Source organism: Lagenorhynchus albirostris, chromosome 16, assembly GCF_949774975.1.
Source record: "Lagenorhynchus albirostris chromosome 16, mLagAlb1.1, whole genome shotgun sequence".
Lineage (NCBI taxonomy): Eukaryota > Metazoa > Chordata > Mammalia > Artiodactyla > Delphinidae > Lagenorhynchus > Lagenorhynchus albirostris.
The window spans coordinates 52,278,230-52,302,401 of record NC_083110.1 but is presented as its reverse complement, the minus strand read 5'-3'; the positions used below and the strand labels follow the sequence as shown (position 1 = coordinate 52,302,401).

The 24,172-nt window shown below is 44.2% G+C and overlaps 1 protein-coding gene across 1 annotated transcript in view; it reads left to right on the top strand.

Annotated features, from left to right (window-relative positions):
- SORBS1 (sorbin and SH3 domain containing 1) overlaps nt 1–24,172 on the top strand; it is a 237,035-nt gene that overhangs the window by 172,871 nt on the left and 39,992 nt on the right. The window contains exons 15-21 of the mRNA XM_060125606.1: nt 1,449–1,496; nt 1,628–1,757; nt 3,470–3,584; nt 9,253–9,336; nt 13,316–13,381; nt 13,934–14,035; nt 18,293–18,342. Coding sequence (XP_059981589.1) covers nt 1,449–1,496; nt 1,628–1,757; nt 3,470–3,584; nt 9,253–9,336; nt 13,316–13,381; nt 13,934–14,035; nt 18,293–18,342 — 595 coding nt within the window. The remainder of the gene's footprint in view (nt 1–1,448; nt 1,497–1,627; nt 1,758–3,469; nt 3,585–9,252; nt 9,337–13,315; nt 13,382–13,933; nt 14,036–18,292; nt 18,343–24,172) is intronic.

Here is a 24,172-nt window from a genome sequence, read left to right as displayed (position 1 = left end):
AATTGTGTTAAAAAGCAAAAGCCCTGTTCAACTTTGAGGATAAGAATTAGTCAATATCAAAGCAACAAGAGGGAGGGAGGGAGGATAAAAGATATCTTGGTACCTGAAGCCTTTCCATTATTGGAGCTGGGGAGAGCTGGGACAGGTAAAATGGGGAGATGAAAGGGGAGATAGACTGGTGTTGAATAATACTCAAAATAACAGCAGTGTGAGCTTTATTTACATTTTATAAAATATTCTGGCCTCTTCTGCTCTGAAACAAAATGACTTGTGTGGAGATAAGGACTTGACTGACACTTAGCCATCGACACATTACATCGGATTCTCTGACTTGTCTTTGCAGGCTAGTTCATGTGCTTTGTTAGAGCTGGTACTGATTTTAAGGGAAGGAGTTGGGTCTTCATTCCACATTCATGAATTCTGAATTCAGGTTAGCGCGCTATTAGAAAACGGGAGAGGCTGTTTCAGCCTCACTCTTGTTGGAGAAATTCTTTGGAGGGATGTAGTGATCCCTCGTGGGATCGTGGATGTAGTGATCAATTATCCTGGGTTTCCAGGACAGTCCCAGCAGAAAAACCTATTCTCGTCAGTGAACCTGCGGTCTCATTTTTAGTTCAACGCAGCCATCTCCATGAAGGGTTTATGTCTTGTCTTTGTTCTGCCAGTCTTAGCGCCGCAGTCGGTGTTCCACTTATTTAGGGACGTGTGCTGTGCCCTTTGAGAGCCATCTCCCACCACAGAAACCCATGTGTGTTTGCACTTTCCGTGAGCAGCACCTTTGCAGAGCAAACTGTGTGACCACATCTGCCGAGGGCATGTGGGGTTCCAAGGAAGGAAAGCTACTCAAGGAACCAGTTGGAGGTGGAATCAAAACAAATGATTATGAGGGGTTTCTCAAAGTGTTTTCTTAGCTGCAGTACCTCTTTGCTCCATGATATTGTATATGGAACCCTAGCATATGAAATGGGTCACAGCTGAGCTGGGCAGCTAGAACCCACACCTCCAGGCCTCCCCATCCCATCCAGCAGGCCTGGGGACTCCATGAAACTCAGCAGTATGGACCAGAGACAGCATGAGCACCCAGGCATCTATCTCAGCCCGTTTCCCACTCAGCCAGGCTGGGGACCAGCTTTGCTTGTGGAAATTCTCTCGAGAGGGCCTTTGGCTATTTGTCCCCATGCGTTTCTGGGTGTCAGGAGCAGTCTTTCCCCAGGCGTCGTGAATGTACCTTCCTGACTACAGGTCTGTTTGGTTGGGTGGGTTCTCCAAACCCAGCTCTGAACTGTGGTTTGCCGTGGTGTAGCTTCTGGTGCTGGGCTCCTCCTCTGTCTGCTGGGCTTCCGGGTGTGGCTGGATGCCGGTGCAGGACAGTGGCAGTGGGCGACGTGTCACTCGGTTCTCTTACCTTAGCCGGATATCTCCTGATCACGTTTTGTTTTGTTCACTAGATGATGATTCAGATCTGTACTCTCCTCGATATTCCTTTTCTGAAGACAGTAAGTGACTTAGAATTTCTTGGCTGTAGGGGAGGAAGGGAGAGTGGTGAACGAGGGAAGACATCTTCCTGTTTTCAGTTTTCATCTGTTTTAAGTCTTTCTTTTAAAACCCACGTTTTCTCCTTCTCCAGCAAAATCTCCCCTTTCTGTGCCGCGCTCAAAAAGTGAGATGAACTACATTGATGGTGAGAAGGTAGTTAAGAGGTCGGCCACGCTTCCCCTCCCGACCCGCTCTTCCTCGCTAAAATCAAGCCCAGAAAGGTAAGTGCTCTCATCAGCTCTGTGATTTTAGGTTCTCGTACACAATCTCTTTCTCTGGGTCAGGCAGCATTGGAGCCAGGAGTCAAGCAGACCTGAGTTTGAATCCCTGCTCTGTCACTTATTAGCAGTGACTTGTTTTTTCTGAGTCTCAGTGTTCTCATCTGTAAAACGGGGATATATTTTGCATTCATAGGGATGTTGCAAGGGTAAAACAAGATGCTGCATGTAACATTTCTAGTAGTGCCTGGCTCACAGTGTGCACTTAATAATGTTGACGATAATTATCATCCCTTTTTACCTCTTGCCAAGAGAAATCTTAGCCGTAAGATTTGTCATGTGTTTTTATACTCTGTGCATACTGATGGGGCCCATAGCGGAGAATATAATTTTAAAATGAAGCCACGCTTTTTAGTATCTATTTATTTATTCAACACATTATCAAAGCATAAGGCTCGCGTGGTTGTGATGATATCAGTCATCTGTTAATGCCCGCACCAGATGACCCGACTGTCTTTTATTGAGTCATCTGCCCTCTGGAGCAACCTCCTGTGCCATCTGGACTGGTGTCCCATGCGTCTCCCAGCTCCATCTTCCACCACTTCTCAATCCACAAAAAGGCCCTGGCCAAACTGAATTCTTTATTTTTCCTTTAAATACACACTGTTTCACACCTCCAAACTTTTTCCATCTTCATAGACAAATGAACGGCTGTTTTTGAAATCCCACGTATACGTAAGTGACATCTGCCTGAGGAATTTGATAATTACTCTGAAAGGAAGGCTGGGTATACCCATAAATCCTTACAAGTGCGTTCATCGAGCGCCTACTGGGTACATTCTGTGTGCGGGTTGAACCAGATGCTATGGAGGAATATAAACATACATAAATCATCGTCTGTGCCTTCAAGAAGTTTATAGCCTTGCAGGAAAAACTGAATATAATATCACAGTGCAAAGTGCAATTATGTGCATGTATAAAAATTTTGCAAATGATTTCCAAGGCTTCATGTATCCTCTGAAATCCCTCACTGGATCGGGTTAAGTACTTGTGCCAAAGGCTGCAGTTTTGATGATTACCGGATGGGGTGTGGAATAGGGAAGAAGAACATGGTTATAATAACAAATAACATTTATTGAGTGGTTCGTGGGGTCCTGGCGCTCTGCTAAGTGATTTACATGCTCAGACATACTGTCTCATTTAATCCTTACAGAAACCCCATTTTTCAGATGAGGAAACTAAGGTGGGTAGCGGCAAAGTGCTTGGCCCAGATCAGCTAGCGAGCGAGTGCTGTGGCAGGGCTGGAGCCACAGCTGCCTGGCTCCGGGACCTGCATTCTCTCTCACTGCACTAGCCTGAGTGGGAAGTACAGGCATGTCTGGGGAATGATAAGCTCCTGAGAGCAGAGCAAGGTGAAGGATTTTTCCAGAGCAAGCTTTGCTGCTGCCGCTGCTGCTGCTTCCTTTCTTCTCTTTCTCTTCTCTCTGCTTCCCAGTGTCTGGTTGTGAGCACAGGACACCTCAAGCCTTTTGTGAAGCGAACACAGGGATCTGTTTGTTTGAAGAAGGAAACCAGCACAACTAAATGCTTTGGGCGGAGTCCGATTTTGTGCCTCGGATATAAAAATTCCTTGATTAGACTAGAGTCAGCCAAAGTCTGACCTGTCGGATGCCAATTTTCATGAAAATAGCTCTAATAGGATTTGCTTTCTACAGAAACGACTGGGAGCCCCCAGATAAGAAAGCGGATACAAGAAAATACCGTGCAGAACCCAAAAGCATTTACGAGTATCAGCCGGGCAAGTCCTCCGTTCTGACCAACGAAAAGATGGTAATGTGCATATTAAAGTTCTTTTGTCTCACCCTGCCTGTGTTCTTTAATCCAGATGCGCTGTGTGTGCACTTGGATTACATTCTTTCTCCCTTGAAATAGACTTGCTTTGTTTAGAAGACAATGAAAATATGAAGCATTTTTACCCTTTTCATTTTTGCAGGTGTTCACAAAATAAGTCCCAAGAATGCTTTGAAAGAATCCTCTCGTTGTGGCTTTGTTGCTCTCTTTGCTCATGGTTTTCACTAATTTTAAATTTTGTAATGTAAGGTGGATTTTGCCACTCTCTTTTTTTAAACATCTAACCATTCGTTTATCAGGCTTATTACTAACTGGACTAAAGTTGGGGTTTCTTAGGTGACTCTTATTTGAACATGCGCAAAGTTTGTAGAAGTTTCTACTAGTACATCATTAAAAGCCAAATAATTAATATGATGATGTGACTTGGGGGAAAAAAGCCCCCGGCTGTTAGAGTATGTCTTTTAGGTCTTCCTTTTCTGACAAGTGCAATAGAGAGGACGAATTTCATATTCAGTCTGGTTTATGGTTCCCTATACAAGTTCGCATCTCCAAGCAATTATCAGTGGGGAAAATGGCCTGTATGGGCATAGCAGACCACCCTGCAAAAGCAGGGGAGAATTTTTACAAGCTGATTAGTTTCATATCTGCCGATCACGTTTCCTTTTATTCACCCTTCATTAGAAAAAGCTGGTTTCAGAATTCTGAACATGGTTAAAGGGATCCTCCAAAGCTCTATAAACCCTGCAGCTGTGGCAGCAGGGTGCAGTTACCATGGCGGGGACTGATTCTTATTAAAATGCTGTCACCACGCTGAGTCCAGAATAAGTAGGCCTCTGAAATGAGGGCTCAAATTATTCTCCCTCCACCTCTTTTGCTCTACATGTTTTTAAGGAATAATTGATTTGACTTTTAATAAAAAGGTGACATCTTTAAAAGCACAAAGGGATAAGTAATTTTAATTAGGAAAAAAGGTTCCACAGGTCACAGAAGTGCTTCAGAGTCGTCATTCTTCAGCATTTACTGTGCACCACAGTTATTTTAAGCAAAAAGTTCTGAGAGGAGCGGAGAATCTTGCCTCTGGCTCAACCCTGCATTGGAGGTTCTCTCTCTCTTAGAAGGTAACAAGTACGAAAGGTAATCCTCCATACAGGTCTTCCTAGAAGGAATGTCACGTCCTTTGGGTATATTCCCGACACTTGAATAACACGTGGTGGACACACCATCACCTGTCAGTACACTTCAATGATTTTAGAGACTCTGTAGGCCTTTGGGTGCTTTTGTATTGGCAATTTATTATTTATTATTGTTCATAGGTGGTCATTGATTTATTGAAGGCTTGCCCCTTAATTTCTTCTCCTTTGTTTCCTCCTCCTTTCCTTGGTTCCTAATAATTTGACCACTATTCAAAACTAGGAAAAAAGCAGTAACATAGTTTTATTTTTCTCACTGATTCCACAGTGGTCACAATGTCTTCCATGTCATAGTCCTTGGGATCATTTATACTGTTTTTACAAACCCCGAAAAGTAGCACACAGTGCCCACGGGGCCCTCTTAGGGGAGTTGCGCTGACCATACACGTGGATTGCCAAGCACCGTCTGGGTGTTCCCACACAGGGAGCCCCCTGGTTGTACCAGGACCTGGGCCAACCCAGTTAGGACGTAACACCAAAGGCTGGCCAGGGAGGAACATCACTGTGCAGCTGTTTTAGTTTCGTGCCTTTCCCTCTATTTAGCGCTATTCTTCCCAAAGAGTCATTTTTCATTTCAGAGAGAATCTTCATCTTTTCACAGTCTACTCTTCACAGGGGTTGAATTCGTCCTTTATTTTTGAATTTCTTCTCCCGCTCTTTTTGCCACATGAGCAGAAACATTGGAATGTGAGTTTCAGTACGTGAGTCCTGCCTTTTGGTTTCCAGTGTCGGGTTTACCAGAATTTGAGGAACCCCCTTCCTTCCACAGCCACCACCCCACCACCACACACATACACACACACACACACACACACACACACACACACATTTTTGTTGTTGTTAACTGTGAATAAGTATAGTAACTAGAGACAGACAGATGTAGAATGCAAATGTGCTCTCAGAAATGCACATCCCCTTTTAAGGGGGAAAATCCACTTTTCCCCCCAATTCTTTTCCAGCTGGAGGTGCTCGTGTCTGCTTAAGCCTGGCAATTTAAATTGTGGCCTCACAGGCACATCTCTCTATCTGTTGTTCACACAAAGAGTTGAAGAGTAGGCTGTAAAGGTTGCCTTAGAGCACATCTTGTTCCTGGAGCAAACCCACAGCATCCCAGACAGATAAACACTGTGCTACCTTCAGAATCCCCCCAGGAGATTCAGTCTTGGTGACCTAGTCAGCTGTCTGGCAAACTCACCTGAAGTTCTTCATAACTGTTTGGCCTCCCTCTTATCATAGTATGAGTCCATTTTCTTCTCTTCTGGTCTTGGAATTGGAGACCTGTTGGTCAGTCCCTGCTTTGTCAGAAATGGCTTTTTTCAGGCTGTGTTCCTTTTACTTTCCTCCAAAGTCCCTTATAGAACTGAACTTCAGCTCAATTCAATAAATATATACAATTGACCCTCGAACAACATGGGTTTGAACTGCACAGTCAACTTATACATGGATTCTTTTCAATAGTAAGTGCTATAGCCCTACACAGTCGTGGTTGGTTGGATCTGTGGATATAGGGGAACCGTGGCTACAGAGGGCCAACTGTAAATTATACTTGGATTTTTCGATTGCATGCACCCCTAATTGCCCACACTGTTCAAGGGTCTGCTGTATAGAATAACTTTGATGTGCCGAGCTCTGCGTTAGATGTTGGAGTTCCTGCTCCCATAGGGGTATAGTAGGAAGGACAGACATTAAAATCGTTATTACAGACACGATATATATTTGAAAGTGTAAAACAAGGGGATTTACCCAACTTGGTTTCTTCCCATTTCACTGTCACCTTGAATTCCTTCCTGACTTTTCAAGTTTGTCACTTGCCCCTGTTTTAGCTTGGTGTCATCCACAAACTAAGCAGGCCCGCCCCCTTCTCATGGGGAGTATGAGAAATGTAAACAGAACTGGACTAGGAATTGCAAGGTCTGAGTTCTGAGTTCGAATTCTGACTCTGCCTTATGTCTTGGGACATCGCTTAACCTTTCTGAACCACAGTGTTTTCATCTATAAAATGAAATTATTATCTGGCCTGCCAGCCTCACTGAAGCATTGAGTGAGAGGATCACGTGTGATAATGTGGGTTAAAGATCTATGACCATTATAAAGTGCCGTGTAAATGACCGGGCCACATTCAGATTATTTAATTAAAATCTGAAGTTAGTCTCTGGCTCCCGTCCAAGCGGCAAAACTGTCCTTCAGGACAATCAGGTGTTCCTCTCAAGTCACCTGCCTTTTCTGAGGATTTTGCCAAGCTGGGAAAAGATAGCCACCCGTAGCAGAGAACTCAGCCTGGCCTTGTGGAATCTGCTTTGCCTGCCAGTACAGGGAGCCTGTTCTGCATCTAGAAGGACGTTTTCTGCCTGTCCGTCCTGTACTTGGATCTGTAGTGGAGTTATAAATGCAGGATCAAATGCTGTGTGGTATTGCCTCTTTCACTTTCTCTCTGGCAGCTCAGAGGGCTGAGGCTGGCTGCTCTGGGTCCAGGCTGGTTGACATACTTCCTGACTCGGTTCTCAGCCTGGCATTAACCTCAGCAGTAAAACAATCTGCAAACAATCTTTGACAATAAAATGGGTTAATTCTTTCAGGACTGAGTACCAGAACATTCAGGCAGTTTCCTGAAAGAGTTGATACTTTTTTTTTTTTTAAATGAAACTACTCCCAGAGAGCAATTTATAAATAGTCTTTTAAAATAATAAACATGAAATAGGTTTCATGGAACCCCATCATACAAGGATCTAGGGTGTCCCTGTGTCTAAACTGTCTCTCCTGAATAGTGGTGTCTTTGTAGATATTGTGCCTCATTTCACTGAATAAATACAGAATCCATTATTTTACATAATTGCAAAATCCACTGAGAAGGAACACGCATTCTCCAAGATTTAAGCCCTGCGCCCCTAAAGACAGTTGGAGGAGGTTTTAATTTGGATTCAAGAGGGCAGACTCTGTTTCAATATATATTTCCCTTTGATTTCAACTAACGTCTATCCAGTTAATTTCTGTTGAAGAAAAGTCCTCTGCCATATTTTCCTCTATTTAAAGCGAAAATAGAAATAATGGTAAAGATTCTTATAGGGATTTTTAGAAGAGATTGGTAAAGGTCACTAAGGAAGTTTACAGTCATTTCAATAAGCTACAAAAGGCCTGTTAACGGAATGTTAAGAAAAATGTATCCAGGAGGAGCAGCTTTGGGAAGGAGTCACTTGGAGATGCGTCCACAGGATCCGCAGTTTCCTACCTCATGTGTCGTGGCCCTGAGGGCGTGAAGTTTCTTATGATGTTTTCAATCACAGTGGAAAATGTACATTTACTATTTCATATTGTTGTCAGAATATCACCACCTATCTGTTTTGTGACTATCAAGATCTTTTGAAACGTATATACCCATAGGAATTAAGCCGTGAGCCTCTAACACTTCTATCTGATGTGACCATATCTCCAGTTGATTAAGGGGAAACCTGATTTGCTTTCCAGGCATTCATTTTCCAACTAATTATTTCCGGAAACACATGCTCTTCCACAGAGCAAGGTACCAGAACTTTATAAATATTTGATTCAACATGAAATCCCATGGAATCATATTATCAGTCTGTGAACTACTTTTTAGAGTCGTATAAAATGAGAAATCTAACTTATTTTTGTAACGTAACCCCGAAGTTTTTTCCCCACCTATCGTTCTGTTATCTGTCTTGTTCAGCTTTTTCCTCGCTTTATTTTTTCCCTAGTTCTTTAACGTTTATTTCGTGGAACACAAAGTATATTCTGTCTGTATTCATCCCCCATGGATGCTTGTTTAAAATGTTTTTTCACTTGTGTCTACTGTTTTTACTTACATCATCTTTCACTTTACTCTGTATGGGACATGGTTTCTCACCTACTCATGTGCCATTAAAGATGCAGTATTAACAAATTGGCTTTTATAAAAGTGTCAGTATTTGCTGCTTATTTTGAAACCCTTAAGGCAGCCTTGCAAATAAGTACTAAAACTGTACTAGCCCATGAAAAGTGTTTGCTATACTCATCTGGCGTAGATGGCTAAACGTTTGCTGTGTTCCCCAGGTTATTTGCTCTTAACTAATAGCTCTTTGGAAAGAGGGACAAGGGCTCTCTTTTCTCCCACCACTCAGACAATTACCAAGGGAAACTGTCATGCCCATGTTCAGATCTGTTGGGAAGGCGGCAGTGTGGTGCAGCATTCTCCATCTGTCGTCCCTCTGCCTTGGGACCGAGAATGACTCCCTCACTGCTCCCTACCTCAGTGTGCCTGTTTTCATAAACACATCCTTTCCCGCCTGTTTCAGCTCCCCTGATTTTGCTCATGTCAGTAAAGAAATGGATGATCGCTGCTGTTGAATGCAGGTGCTGTATATTTCTGGAAACCACTGCATCTCTACTGGCCGGTTCCTATGTAATCTCTGCATAATGTTATCCTTCTCTCTCTTCCATTTCCCTATCACCAACCCCTATAGAGTCGGGATATAAGCCCAGAAGAGATAGATTTAAAGAATGAACCTTGGTATAAATTCTTTTCGGAATTGGAGTTTGGGAAACCGGTAAGTTTAATAGCTTCAGTGGTTATAGACACCTTTTTTAATAGTGCTGTTGATGCATTGTTGCTGCTAAAAAAATCAGACCTATTTGTAAAGAATTCAGGAAGTGGGGAGCAGCCTTGTTGGCTGTCAGTGGTGGGGTTGTCTATTCTCGCTACAACCTGTGAGCTTTCCATTGCTTTACTTCACCAAGAAAGGACAGTGAGCTCTGGACAGTATTTCTTGCTAGAAAATCCCCCGGGAGACATGGCTAAGTCATTGCTTGTTTCAGGACCTCCCACCACTAGCAACAAATATCACACACCTCGTAGATTGCATTATTTCGGCCTTTGGTTCAGTTCCTTGACCAAAGACTTCATGGTGTACTGAAGACAACCAGGAAAACACATTACACACTGAGAAAGACCAGCATTGTCACTGCTTTGAATAGGAATTTTAGAAGCACACATGCAAGGGAAGTGGCAGTGCAAGTGGAAAAGGGCCTCTCTATGCAGAGGTGATCCTCGAATGCCATCCTGTTACAGGCGACTTTTAGGGAATGATTTCTTTGAGGTAGGATAATATTTCCCCAAATTAGAAATGAGAGTTAGGAATTCTAGCAAACTTAATATTCAGCCCAATAGCCTGTAGCTTCCCTGTGATGTGTCTGAGTTCGCTTTGGTACAAATTGATTTTTGGCACTTAAAGGAGGATTTTCTTGGCCTTGCACCCAAAGGAGTATCAAACCGAAGGGAGAATTGAGCTCATTTTTTCCACTGGAGATGACTGGAAACTGACTTTAAAGCTCCAGTTACTTTAAAGTCTTAATTATTACAGCTGCAAAAAGAATTTACAGGTGGAGGGATTTAGTGTATAAAAATAAAACATTTTATTAGATGTTTGTATGAGACTTTAAGCATTGAATCGGCATTTGAATCACCAGGATTTAGAATGATAGTTTTATTTGCAGATAGCAATTAACTTTACAGCTCAGTAAAATGTTCAGTTCTGTAGTACATTTTTAATGAAGATGAAGAGGGAGAAATTTAACTGTTGCTCTGGAATTGCTGAGCTTTGTTTGAATGTTCAGTCATTTTCTGAGTTAGGAGCACCTGCCTTGCAAACACCCCTTCTTATAGGAACAGGCATTCCTCCCACTTTGTCCCCTCCCTGACACTGTCACCTAACGTCAGCCGAGGTGTCCTGGATGAACAGCGCCACCTAATGACCAGCAGAGAGGGAAGCATCCAACCCAAAGTCTGCACCGTCTCCTCCTCCCCACCCCCCAAAGCTTTGGTACACACCTCACTTTGCCCCTCTCTCCCTGTTTTCTCTGCTGTCCACCATTCACACATCAATGAAGTCTACCTCACGCAGTCTCTTCCACATGCAAAGATTTAACAGTATTCTAACCCTTTTCCTTTTCTTTTTCTTAAAACCTGCTCAATTATCTCACAAAAAACCCTGCAGAAATGTGTACCCCTGCCCCCTCAAAAAAAAGACCATGATTGGTACACACAATAATAATGCCATACTTTCATCAGAGAAAGCAAAAGATATTAGCTTTAAATTGTTTATAATAAGGAGACAATGCCATTGAGTTTTGAAACCCTGTTCAGAATCCACAAATTTCTAGCCATCTCTTCATTTGCCAGATAACAAATAACTATTTTAGTTTTACTGAAATATTAACTTTTAGGAAAAGTTATGAAGCCATTTTTTTCTAATTAATTGTGATTGGTTTGTTTAATTAAATCTGTCATCGTAAATAATACTCTTCGTTAGCAGTAGACAGCATTTCAGTCACAGCATATTTAGATAGGCTCTGTGAATAGCTCCGTGAATTAGCATCGTTTCTGCTGGAAACTGTAGTGTGAGCCCACACAACCAATCCAGACAAATGTTGACAACACGGTCCATTTGCGTACAGGGACCTTCCTATAATTTGTATTCCTACCCCATTGTCCCAACTGCCTCTTAATTATTTAAAGACTTAGAGATGCTTTTCCAAAATGTCATTTTCTCTGAAGCCAGAGTGTTCCTTGCATAGACCTTAGAGTCCTTCTTAAATGGGACTACCTCGTTTTGTGTAGGTCTTTTAAAGTAATAGAAGATGATACTTTTGAAGACTTGCCAAAATAGCTTAATCAATGCCTATATCCTGAGGAACAGCACTGAGGCGAACGGGTCCTTATGGTCTGAGTCATCCTGAGGGTGGGCTTGTTATCTGGTTGAACCAGGTTGATGACTCCCAGAGTTTGGGAGGAAGGTGTGATGGGGAGAAATGTTTTCTTCACTTCTCTCCTACCCCAATCAACTCTGGGCCACAAAAGAGCAAGAGACGTAAATAAGAGGGGTATAATCCATGGCAGCTGTTTCGGAAGACTTTTCAGTCATTCAGAAGCAGAATGAAATTAAAACTACTATCAAACCACGTGGATCATCGTTTCTCCTTTTTACGCCACGTGAACCTAGGACCCACTTCCCCCTAGTAAAGCCTGCGAGAACTTTAGACATTTAGCCTGAACTCCTTTCTTCCTTGGCCCCTTCACTTAAAGCCACCCAAAATGAGCTGAAGTCTCAGCAAGCTCCTGACTGTAATACCTTTTAGGTCTAATGAGTTGTAGGATATCAACTAATTTAAGACTCCAGGGACCATTTGGGGCAAGATTATTTAAAACCAATTTAATTTGTAAGCACTGTCTTATTTTTCGCAGTAAGTAAATGAGTAGGGCTACCAACAGTGACTTGGAAACATCTCCATCCCCAGATGAACAATCCAACTGTATTAAGTACTTAAAGCTGAATGGTAATTGTCAGTGGCACTTACTTTACAAATTGCAGAATATACGCAATTGATATTACATACACAAGTTACTGGTGAAGGCACCTTGGAATCAATTACATTTCATTTGTAAAATCAATTACTTTTTATTTGGCCTAGAGTGTCAGCTCTTTCTTCTTTTTTCTCCCCATAATTTCTACAGAAATGGATGTGATTTCTGTAAGTAAGCTCAGGGCAAAATGTAAAACTAATTTGAATGTTTCCACAGACTTGGTTATGATGAAATTTGCACAGAATGATAGGAGTTATTAATGATATCATCTCCTCAGAGGTCATTGTGTAAGGAATTTCAAGTCTAAGTGGGCAGAACAAGAAGGTTTACTTAGTGGAAGAGAGGTTGCAAAGATAGAAGCAGCTTGTAACTTCCAGATGTCCGACCCTCTGGACACCCCTTAAAACAATTCTCCTGGCAGATTTCTACTTCGGGAATGCAGTTCTAATTCTAACATGAACAGTTAAAGGAGAAAATAAAAATAACCTTACAGTTCACTGTTTAAATTCAAAGTATAAACTCTGCTCTCTAAGAGAGATGGAAGGTTTGACTCTACCATCAGCAGTATTATCAAAGGTAAACTGTGAAAGGAGATTTTTTAAAACTTATCTAGTGAAATTGTCTAGTTCTACAGTGCAATATTTAACACCTGTTTCATACATGGATTTCATCGTCACAAGCCACAGGAAGCACATTTAGCACCATGTACCCACCCTTGGTCAGATCTCCAAATTCACACGATTATGAAGACATAATGAATTTTACAGGTGAGAAGGCTAGCTTCCAAAATGTAGGCTCTCAGTGTCCATCTTAGTTGGAAAAGAACAATGAGGAATTTAAATGTTTGTTTTTGTTCAAATTGGCGTTAATGCTTTTTTTTTTCCTTTGTTCTTTTTAAAGTTTGCAATATTTATAATCCAACAGTGATGGACTCTTGAGACAGAGATGCAGAAATAAACCTCCCACTTGAACATTTCCAGCTCCTGAGTTCCATGGGGTCCCCAGGTGGCCTCAGGAGACAGGGTGCCCGCTCCTTTTGTTTTTAGTTCACTTTTCTGTGTTGAGACAGTTCTCCTAGTGTTGCCCCTCTTGGTTTGAGCCGGTCTCCATGTTTGTCTTTATGTCTTTACGCTCATTTCTTCATTTCCTCCTCTGCTTCCCGTCAGCCTCCCAAAAAGATATGGGATTATACTCCTGGAGACTGCTCTATCCTTCCTAGAGAGGATAGAAAGGTAATTCCACTGTGGGCTGTGTGTGTGCGCTCTGGCCTGGCTAGTGTGCGTGTGTTGTGGGCTTTTTTCTTTTATTAAATCCCCCCCCCTTTTATTTTTAACTTGATTGTAACTTTTTTTTTTTTTGGCTTGGTGATAAAACAGTTTAACAAAGTCTCTTAAGACTTATACTAATGTGTAGAGGTTTTTAAAGCAATTGCTTATTCTTCTGACATATAGTATGTGTCATAGTCACCATACTCTGAAAAAGAGAAAATAGGTATTTCCTAAAAGGTAGGTTTTTGGGGTCTGTGTAGTTCCTCTCTCTAGCAAGTAGAGTAGAGTTTTGGAGCTCTGATTACCACAGGATTTATATTCTCTATGCCTAATGTTGCATTCCCTGTTTTCCTGTCTTTAACTCATTTCTAGTAAGCTCTTGTGTTTTAGTCATGCCATCTTTGCCTTATTAATGTATGATACTAAACAAACTCGTTTTTCAAACGTAACCTTCCATGCTGTCTGCCTTTCCTCCTAACTAAAACACTCTTTCCCATCTTTTCTTTCTTGAACCAGACTAATCTAGAAAAAGATCTCAACCTCTGCCAAACAGAGTTAGAGGCAGATTTAGAAAAAACGGAGACGCTTAATAAAGCACCCAGTGCAAACCTGTCACAGGTATTTCCGAGTTTTTCTCGTGCCCTCAGTTCCCTTTGCTTTCTTCTTTGTTCTATGGTTTTTGATGTAGTTGGGGTGATGAATGGTTATGCTGGTCATTTTTAAGCTGCATGGCTTTCTGACTCCTGTTTTAGGTCACCCCTGACCCCCAAGTTAATTGTTGTTTGGATTTCTTTTGAGCTTGGCATCTTCCTTAAAGGGGATTTTTCAAATATATATGCAGGGTGGCTAGTGATTGACCTGCTCCCCCCCGGCTTACCATCTTCTTTCTCTGCTTTCAAGGGGTCACCCTTTTAACTCCCCTTCTGCCCCCTCGTGTGTATACCTTCTCTGAATTTTCAGGGAGCCTTTTTTGGGCAACTTCTATGTCTTTTTTGCAGCCCTGGGAGATACCAACCTCAGAGATCATTTTCAAAAACACAGCAGCTGTGATTCGAGTGCCTCTTGCGTGCAAGGCACTGTCAGAATAGTAGTATTTGTAATTTGAAAGGTCAGAAAGTTCTTAATGAAAAAATGCACTCCGGAGACCAGACAGCCCGGCCACAAGCGTTTGAAACTCTGCCTACATTGATATTTTTAAAGGGAGCTATGTCCCAATGTGGTTTATTAAAGGATGTGTCAGAAAGAGAGAGAGTCCAGGGTAAATGGGCTCCCAAGGCGAAGAAAAATACCAAATGTTTGGAGAACTACCCCCAGGGTTCCCTGACAAAACAAAGGAGACGCTTACAAGGAAAGGGTATCTTTATAGAAAATAAAAAAAGGAATGCGGACACTGCTGAAGAGGCTAGGACGGCCACAGACTGTGGCAGGAGAAATGGAAAATGCTAATGGACCGTGTTATTCTTAAGCAGAACTGAGACAAGGAGGGTCAGGCCACCAGTGTGTGTGACTTGGGTACGAAGTCATGTAGAGCCAGAGACTCAAAGCAGGTGATTATGGCCGCAGCCAGGGGGGCCCGGGATACGAGGGGCAGAAGCCAAGCACTGCAAGCTGATGCAGGGGAGTTAGGGTTTGGGAATTCAGAGTCACCGAAGGATGAGGTAGCCAGCAGGACCAGCGGTTAGGCCCAGGGGAACACAGAAGGTGAGCGACAGGGCATGCAATCAGGCAGATGCGTGACGGGGTGGGCACAGCGGGGAGCTGAGTCTCCAACCAGGGCGGAGACTGGCATCAGCTGTAGCTGCTGTGGGAGTGGAGGTCTGAGCTGGGTCTAAAGGAGAACTGTGGCTGCAGGTAAGTCCTGAAGTGAGCTGGGGGGCCGGAGGGGAAGTGAACCAGCAGGCACTTTTTTCAAAGTACTGTAATAAGAGTGGTTCTGTAACGTGTGGCAGGATGGACAGCAGCTAGAGAACTACTGCAGTAACCGCAGCCTCCTTGGGGCAGAGATGGCATCCAGTACCTACAACCCTGCCTGGGGCTAGGTGGGCCCGAAGAGGTGTCTGATGCATGAATGAGTCATCTTGACATTGGTTCAATTATGCGTTACCCGTAGTCCCTAACGTGTGTGACGTGCTGAGGGAGGTTCTAAATCAGCACAAGAGTGGACTTTGCCTTCAAGAACGTGACAGCTTAGTCACACTCATAAATAAAAGATCTCCAACAGTACACAGCAATGCCTGGTAAGAGCTAAATGAACGCCACAGCCTCTAAGTGCTCAGAAGAGGGGGAAATCTTCCAGGAAATCAGGGAAGACTTCTCAGGAGTTGGCCAAGATCTTAAGGGATCGATGGAATTTAGGTACATGGCAAAAGTGGGGGCCATCCATTTGAGGCATGGTAGAGAGCACAAAAGTGAACGTGTTTAGGATGGATTCAGGAATAAAGTAGATGAATTCATCTGTAATAGAAAATTTGGGGTGATAATAGTGGAAGGCAGGTTTGGGAAAAGAGGGTTGACCCTGGGTTGTAGAGACTCCAAAAATATGGTTAAAGAGATGGTTGATTTTGCCCTCCAGTCAATGATGTGATTCAGGACTAGTGTTTTAGGAAGGTTAGTGTACTCACTCTAGAGAGGTTGAACTGAAGGGATGACCTCCAGTTGGAGGTTGAGAGGGCAAGGAGGCTACTGCAGCAGTCCAGGCATGTAGGGGGGGGTACTCCAGTGGCACCAGCATGACGGGATGAGGGTAGATGTGAAATCACAGAGGAAATTGCAGTGGGACATTTTAACTAATTGGCATGAAGAACAAAGAGTTGGGGTAATGGGATGGAGACATAGACAACTGTAGGGTTTTGGCCAGGAACCTGGAAGAATGGGGACATCAGTATGTCACATAAGACAGGTGGGGAGAAAATCAGTGCAGAGGTAAGATGAAGGAGGTGGTTTTAGGTAGTTTATTTTCGAGGTGTTTGTTTGGTATCATATAGGGAATATCCAGTACACAGTTGGAAATAGAAAACTAGGTCCCATGAGAGGCAGGGACGTTGAAAGTCGGTCCGAGTCACCTGAAGAGAAGTGATGGTTGAAGCCCTGGGAGCAGGTGGAGACACCCACCCTTGGAGTAGATTACAGATCGAAGAGAGTCATGCAGAGAGAAGGGATGGGAGACAGGCAGCTACCCATCGGGATGCTGGATGACACAGAATAGGAGGAGGGGCGGGTCAGAGAAAACCAGAGTGAGGAGGAAACGTGAGAGGTGGAGCAAGTATGAGAGTTGCCCAAGGGGTCCCCCAAAAATAGACTCTGAGGGAAGGTCAGTGCATTTGGTAACCATGAGGCTTCTAAAAACTGTGGTGGTTGCTGGGTAAGTAGTTGATGGGGGGGAGAGTATGTGGTGAAGAATCAGGGGAGCCCCCAGGGATACAGCACTGATCGGCAACATGTGATTGTGGAAGGAAGGAAGGGAGATGTTTCCAGAGGACTCAGCAGGGTTGTGCAAAAGTTCTTCCAAGATGGAGACCCAGAACGGGGCAGGTGCCAAGGCTGGGAGACCAGTGCGGGCAAAGGGGCTGGAAGGATGGGTGTGGCGGTGAGAGCAGTGCCTTCTCAGGAGTCGAGGGGGGTGGAGGGCAGAGGAGGGCCGGGGGTGAGCCCCTGACGAAGGCTGCCTCCCCTCCCATCATCCTCCCTCTTTCCCAATCTCTTCCTTTTCCTTCTCCTGGTGTTTTTCTTTCTCTCCTTTCCCCAAGTACCTCTTATCCTCCGCAGAGCTTGTTTTCCTTGAAGTGGTCATTAGTAGAGGTAGGAGCTTTTGGTTTTGGTCGCGCTGTGTGGCTTGCGGGATCTTAGTTCCCCGACCAGGGATCGAACCCGTGCCCCCGGCAGTGGAAGCTCAGAGTCTTAACCACCAGACGGCCAGGGAATTCCCAGGAGCATCTTTAAACGTTAACTTTCATGTTGATGTATTCAACTAACACATTATTTTTGAAAACAAATATATTGAACCCTTTGCCTTTCTTTCTCCAAGACAATAGAAACCCTAAACTCTAATTATGCTGCTTTTTCTCTGCATAGACTCTTGGTTTTCTTCCTTGTGCATAGGGGCCTGTAATTTGATAATATGTTCCCTCCCGTCACGCTGAAATGGTGATTAATAGGTTTTGTGAAACTGCATTTCTCCCCATTTCCACACTTCTCAATCTGCAGGGGTAAATAAATGATCTAAAAGTACAGTCTTTTAAAATGCATTTTTTAAAAAACATCTTTATTGGAGTATAATTGCTTTACGATGGTGTGTTAGTTTCTGCTGTATCACAAAGTGAATCAGCTATATGCATACATATATCCCCATATCCCCTCCCTCTTGCGTCTCCCTCCCACCCTCCCTATCCCACCCCCCTAGGTGGACACAAAGCACCGTAAAATGCATTTTTGTATGTTCCGTACCTGAAGTGTTGGGTGACACTCTGGTTGAGGCATGTGGGTGCATGAAGGAGTCTGGCTCCGAGGGTGGGGGGATAAGCTGCTGGAGGGTGCTGTCCTTGTCACTAGTGCCTGTTGCCAAGTGGTGGGCCATCTTTCCAGTGGGCCTGCGACTGGAGATAAATGTTAAGGAGTGGGGCGTCTCCCGACCCACCCAGAGAGCCCTGGTTGCAGCCACTGGGAGGCAAAAGCCCAGAAATCCTTCTAGAGAAAGAGCACCGCCTTCCGCCAGCACTGAGACCTTTCCAGCCGAGCCCCCCATCTCTCAGAGGGCTTTATCTAAATTAGGAAAGGAAAAGGACTTCTCTCATTTTCCCCTTGGCTTGAAATATCTGAGTCGAAGTAAGTCATCTACATTCTTTTTTTTTTTTTTTTTTTTTTTTTTGACATTTACAGAGCTCAGCAGTCAGCCCCACTCCGGAAATTTCTTCAGAGCCTCCTGGATAGTAAGTTATCACTCTTTACATGGCTTGATGTATTAAATATCAGAAACGGGAAGAGGCTTGTGTTGTATTTTGTTATCAGTCTAGTGGATTTGAATGATGTACAGTTTGGTGATAAGTAGCAATTATCGTCCTCAAATTATTTTTTTCCCCCTCCTTTTCCAAATTAATTTTGTGTTGATTCATATTACCTTTGATAAGCTTTTCCCTGTGTTGGCATCTTTACCTTTAGAGTGTGTGCTGATCTTTGGGGGAACAGAGTGGGTGACTAAGGCCACGTCTGGTATAAACGTGGGGGTGGGGTGAGGTCCTCAGGCTGGACCTATCATGAGGAAGGATGGGGCCAAGAGGGGGCTAACGTGTCTGATTCTCAGAGATCCTGGTTTATTCCCCCATGCCAATTCTTAGAATTCTGCCTGAGTGATGAATGCACACCCCACGCACTTCTTCATGGGCTGACCACCAGACTCCTTTCCCGTCCCCAAACCATCCCAGATCCTCTCCTAGGTTACCTGTCTTAGTACTTCACTGTGCAGGTGTTATCCCAGCCGAAAATGCTTCCGTGCTGCTCCCTACCCTTACAAACACGGTGAATAGCCAGCACTTCAGCTTGTATCAATGGGCCCTGACGGGTCCTTCCTACACCCAGTCTCACATGAGTGCCTCTTGTGGCGCTTACTTCTGTTGCTGTCTACCTGACTTATGCTCTTGTATTTTTTTTTTTTTTTTGCGGTACACGGGCCTCTCACTGTTGTGGCCTCTCCCGTTGCGGAGCACAGGCTCCGGACGCGCAGGCTCAGCAGCCATGGCTCACGGGCCCAGCCGCTCCGCGGCACGTGGGATCCTCGCGGACCGGGGCACGAACCCGTGTCCCCTGCATCGGCAGGCGGACTGTCAACCACTGCGCCACCAGGGAAGCCCTATGCTCTTGTATTTTTATAACTATAATAAATTATGAACTCTATGAGGGCAAGGACTGCATCTCCGTACTGCCTGGTGCACCCTATAGATTTGGGAGCTGTTCTGGTAGGAGCAGCTTCTCATCTCATCACCATTATATCACCATCTGTATCTCATTCTTTGAAATATGACAAGGAGGAAAGGCACACTATTACCTGTTCCATTTGGGTTGGGTAAGTCCACAATGAGCAAAGTTCACCTCTTCAAATAGAAGCCTGACTTGGTCTGAATGCTGAGTTTATGGGGGCAAATATTATGGTCACTTGGGCGTATCCAACCTATCATATCTTGCCAAAGAAGGCATTTTGCAAGAGTAGTTTCATTTGAAAGTCAGTGAGCTGGGATTAGGGTATTTTGGTGAAAAATTGCTTCAGGTGGCTGGCTGAGTGAATTTCTACCGGATCTAAGGCACTATGCTGGGTATTCTTTTTTTTTTTTTAATATAAATTTATTTATTTTTGGCTGCGTTGGGTCTTTGTTGCTGTGTGCGGGCTTTCTCTAGTTGTGGCGAGCGGGGGCTACTCTTCGTTGCAGTGTGCAGGCTTCTCCTTGTAGTGGCTTCTCGTTGCAGGGCATGGGCTCTAGGCATGTGGGCTTCAGCAGTTGTGGCACGAGGGCTCAGTAGTTGTGGCTCATGGGCTCTAGAGCGCAGGCTCAGTAGTTGTGGTGCACAGGCTTAGTTGCTCTGTGGCATGTGGGATCTTCCTGGACTAGGACTCGAACCTGTGTCCCCTGCACTGGCAGGCGGATTCTTAACCACTGCGCCATCAGGGAAGTCCCTATGCTGGGTATTCTAATAGGAGCATAAGGTGCAGTCCCCTAATAGTTTCAGGGGCAAAACACGCAAAAAAAAAAAAAAAAGTAAATAAAAAGGCAATGTGGCAACTGAATGAAATAGACTGTAGAGGTTAAAAGTATTCAGAAGGCAGCTCCCACAGGATATCAGAGTTAAGAGCGCAGGTCTTGAATGAAATGATAATTTTAACGACTGATTGAGCATTTACTATGTGCCAGGCCCTGTGCGTAGCATCGTATATACCTTACCTCATTTAGTCCTCAACATTTCAGGATCAGGCGTTATTTTTTATCCCCATTTTATAGGTGAGGAAACAAGCACAGAAAGGTAGTGTGTGCCCAGGTTCCACAGCTGTGTGTGGCAGAACTACCACCAGAGTAGGAGCAATGACGTTCTAGGCCAGGAGACTGCCAAGATCTGCTGGTGGCAGCAGTAAACTCTCACCTGCACCAGTACTGATTCAAAATTGGGTAATAAATTAACCAAAGGCATGCTAGGGTTTACTGTTTCGAGCAGTTAAAAAAACAACCATTTGTGTAATAGTGGGTTAGCAGGATTGAGGGGGACTCATGCAGACTTTTTAAAAGAGCAGATTGCTTTCAGACACTCTGAGTACTGGTGTACATAGATATTTGATGTGCTAATTTACCAAGCACTGTATTTGTATCATGGAAATAGGTCCAGAGACCTCTGTTTTTCAGCCATAGCCCAGCTCTCATGAAACACTTGACAGGAATAGCTGAGCTTTTCCCTCCTGCTGTTCTTCCATGTGGGGATTTTTCAGTAATTCAGGCTTGGTTTTCTCCCAGTTTGTTCAAATGAGTTAGGTTTTTCAGTATTTGGAATTGGTGAGGAGTCAACATAAGTGCGGTGCCTGATACGTATGAAAATGCACAGTAAGAGTTTGTTGAATAAATGAATGCATCTGTGAATCTTAATTAACTAGAATCCAACTTGCTTAGCACTGAGGCAGGCTGCTTGTGAACGGAATCTGGCCCCTTTCACTGCATGGACACGAAACGTGAAAGAAACGTTGGCAAGGCTTGACTTACTTAACCCAAGGGCTGAAGAAAGAGGAGTCACCGATACCCCAGGATCAAAAACTCTGTGGTCACTGGAGAAGTGAAGGTGTTGTCTTAAATCTACTTTCACATCTTGAGCAGACTGCAGCTTAGCATTTTATTAGCATGGTTCCATATCACAATATTAGAAGAACCTGGGAAGAGAAAGGAAGAAATTCACCCATAGCCCCAATATCCTAATACAACATCAGTCCTTCCTCTCAAAAAATATATCTTTCATACTTGTAATCATAGTGTATGTCCCGTTTTGAATTTAATTCCCTGGAGTTATCAGATCTGTAAGTCAGCGGTATATTTTCATCGTGACTTATCATTTCGGCATTGATTGGCACGAATACATTTTTTTGCCTAACCAAAGAGCTTTACTCTATTTGGCCAGCAGGTGGCACTCAAGAACAAGCTGCTCTTTCCTAAATGGTGATGGTCCACTAGAGAAAACATTATTTCCCTTAATCCAATGTAAGATCAAAACACAAATCATTACCTAAAGAGCTACATGAAAGATTAGAGACTCCCCTGGGCCTTAAAAATGTCAGAAATCTGTGTGCTTGTAGGCATGTAACTTCATAGAATCATTTTTTCCACTAATATGTATTTGGTGAACAACAGTGCTAGACACCAGGCATGCAATGATTCGTAAGATAAACTGCCTGGCCTCAAGGGGCTCAGAGTGTCATTGGGAAGTGACACTTGTACATGACAGTCAGAATGCAGTGTGGTCAATTCAATGATGGGACCCAAGAAGGAGTGAGCATCTCTGTTTTGGGGAGAATGAGAGAAAGGTTTTATAGAGCAGCAGCAAATAAAAAGTGAATGACAGTAGCATTACATTATAAATACAAAAAATTTTTTTCATGCAGTACAAAAGGCTTTAAGATTGTCTAGACTCCCTTCCCCAAAGTCTAGAAAGAGTTACTTTCTTTTTTTTTTTCCTGAAAACACCAAATGTTTTTTGTCCCCTGCATCGGCAGGCGGACTCCCAACCACTGCGCCACCAGGGAAGCCCAACCACCAAATGGTTTTAAACAGTGAGGCTGGAATTTTTTGTTTTGTCCTCTGTTGAATCTCCACCTAGGAGAGTGATTGACACTTAGTAGGTGCTGCGTAAATATTTGTGGCATGAATAAAATCAGCAGTGGAAGGACAAATTGAGATGTTTTCTAGAAATATCATGGGCAGTGATTTGCAGATATGATTGGAGGGAGTCAGGGCTGCAGGCTCGGGGAGTGGTGCTGTGCTTCCTGCAGAGGTACAGACGAGTGGTCAGTGGTCGTGAGCAGTCCCGGGAGGGAAGGAGCAGAAGAATTGATGTGAGCTGTGTCGAGGGCAGAGAGTAAGCAGGACCTGGTGACTGCTTAGGTCTGGGGAGCAAGGGGAGGGAGAAAGGGGTTGATTCCCCTGGCTTTCTGGCTTGGGTGAAGGAAGACAGAGGAACAGGGCTGGGGTTGGTTTGGAACAGGTTGGGTTTAAGTTGCCTGAGGACCATGTAGGTGAGGATGTGTAGAAGGCAGTTAAATGTCTGTGTCTGGAACTCAAAAGAAAGGTCTACATAGATTACAGATTTGAGCGTGGATTTCATGGACAGTCTCTTTGCACCTTTTAGTTTTGCAAATGAAAGAAATTGAGGCTGAGAGAACCAGATTGTTTCCAAGTTCTTAAGCAGAGTGGGTTTGCCTCAGCAATCACATTCCTCGTTGGAGCCGGGCTGGAATCACAGCCTGCCAGGACCCTGCCTGTCTCCTCCAGAGCCCTCCTGGTAGCATGAGTGAAACAGTTGGGCCTAAGATGATTGCTCTCTTCTCTCACTTTATCCTTTCAGTGAGTGTGTTTTTATTCAATCCCCCTTGAAACTCAGCAGCCAGCTCTGCATCTCAGCCAGAGGGTGAGTTCTCCGCAGTGTCCCCCACCCCAGCTTCCTCTTTCCGAACCGAAAACAGCTCAGCTCAGGCTACTGAGGGCTGAGCTTCTGAATTCGACTTGTTTTGTGAAGCAGTTGGTGGCTGCTGGTCCTGATCGGGCTTTTCTCCATCAGCCTGGCTCATTTTCCCATCTTCTCTGATCTGTTTGAACACAGCAAAGACCCAGGAACTCTGTGACCTTCTGCAAATGCCTTCACCCCTCTGGTCCTCGGTTTTGGGGACAGGGGGACAAATGATACGTCTTTCCAACATTAGGAGGTCTGACGGAGATGATATATTTTAAAACGTTGGTCAAGAGTTTTTAGATACTGTTTTGAAACAAGGAGCCCCTCAGTTGCAAAGTGTTACACATGTGGAAAAAGCATGCTGGCTTTGGTATCAGAAAGAAAACAATTGGCTAGAGCAAATCCATTCTGAGAGGTTTCCTGAGTGCTGGCTTGTTGTTCTGGTGGGGAAGCAGGAACAAATGGTGATAACGGGTGCACTAAAGCCAGAGGTGGGGTAGTGGCAGGAGGGAGGGACGTTCTGACAGCTGGTACAGTAGAGGCGGTATGGGGTCAGGCAGCTGGTTGCTGCCGAGAGTCAGCACCAAAGTGAGGAGGAACTAGGGGGCATTGGGTGGGAGGTTCTGACTGAGGCTGAGGCAATTCAAGGGGAAGGACAGCAGAATAGAAACTGCCGTCAGGCACTCCCCCAGTGCCGAGGGAGATCTGGTAACCCCAGACCAAGGTGAGCGGGGCTTAGAGACTGTCCCCTCCCCAAAAGGCTGTTGGTCGGTGAGCCTCAAGGACATCTATGCATGGATCTTAGTTGAGGTTGTACAAAAAAGGAGAAACGTGGTTAAACAGAAGGACAAAATCAGAAAATGCAACCAAAAAGAAGAGGGTGGACTGTGAAGGGGAAGTTTAGAAAAGGGGCAGATTTGCCTTCATTGTGAAATTCATACTTAGAGCCGGTTTAGAAGAGCTTACATTTATTTAAATCGACAGATAGTGCCACAACCTTGCAAGTCACCTTTAGGGGTCCTTCAGCTCTCTAGCAAGAGGTGACGGTTTTTATTAATCAGATCCTGGGTG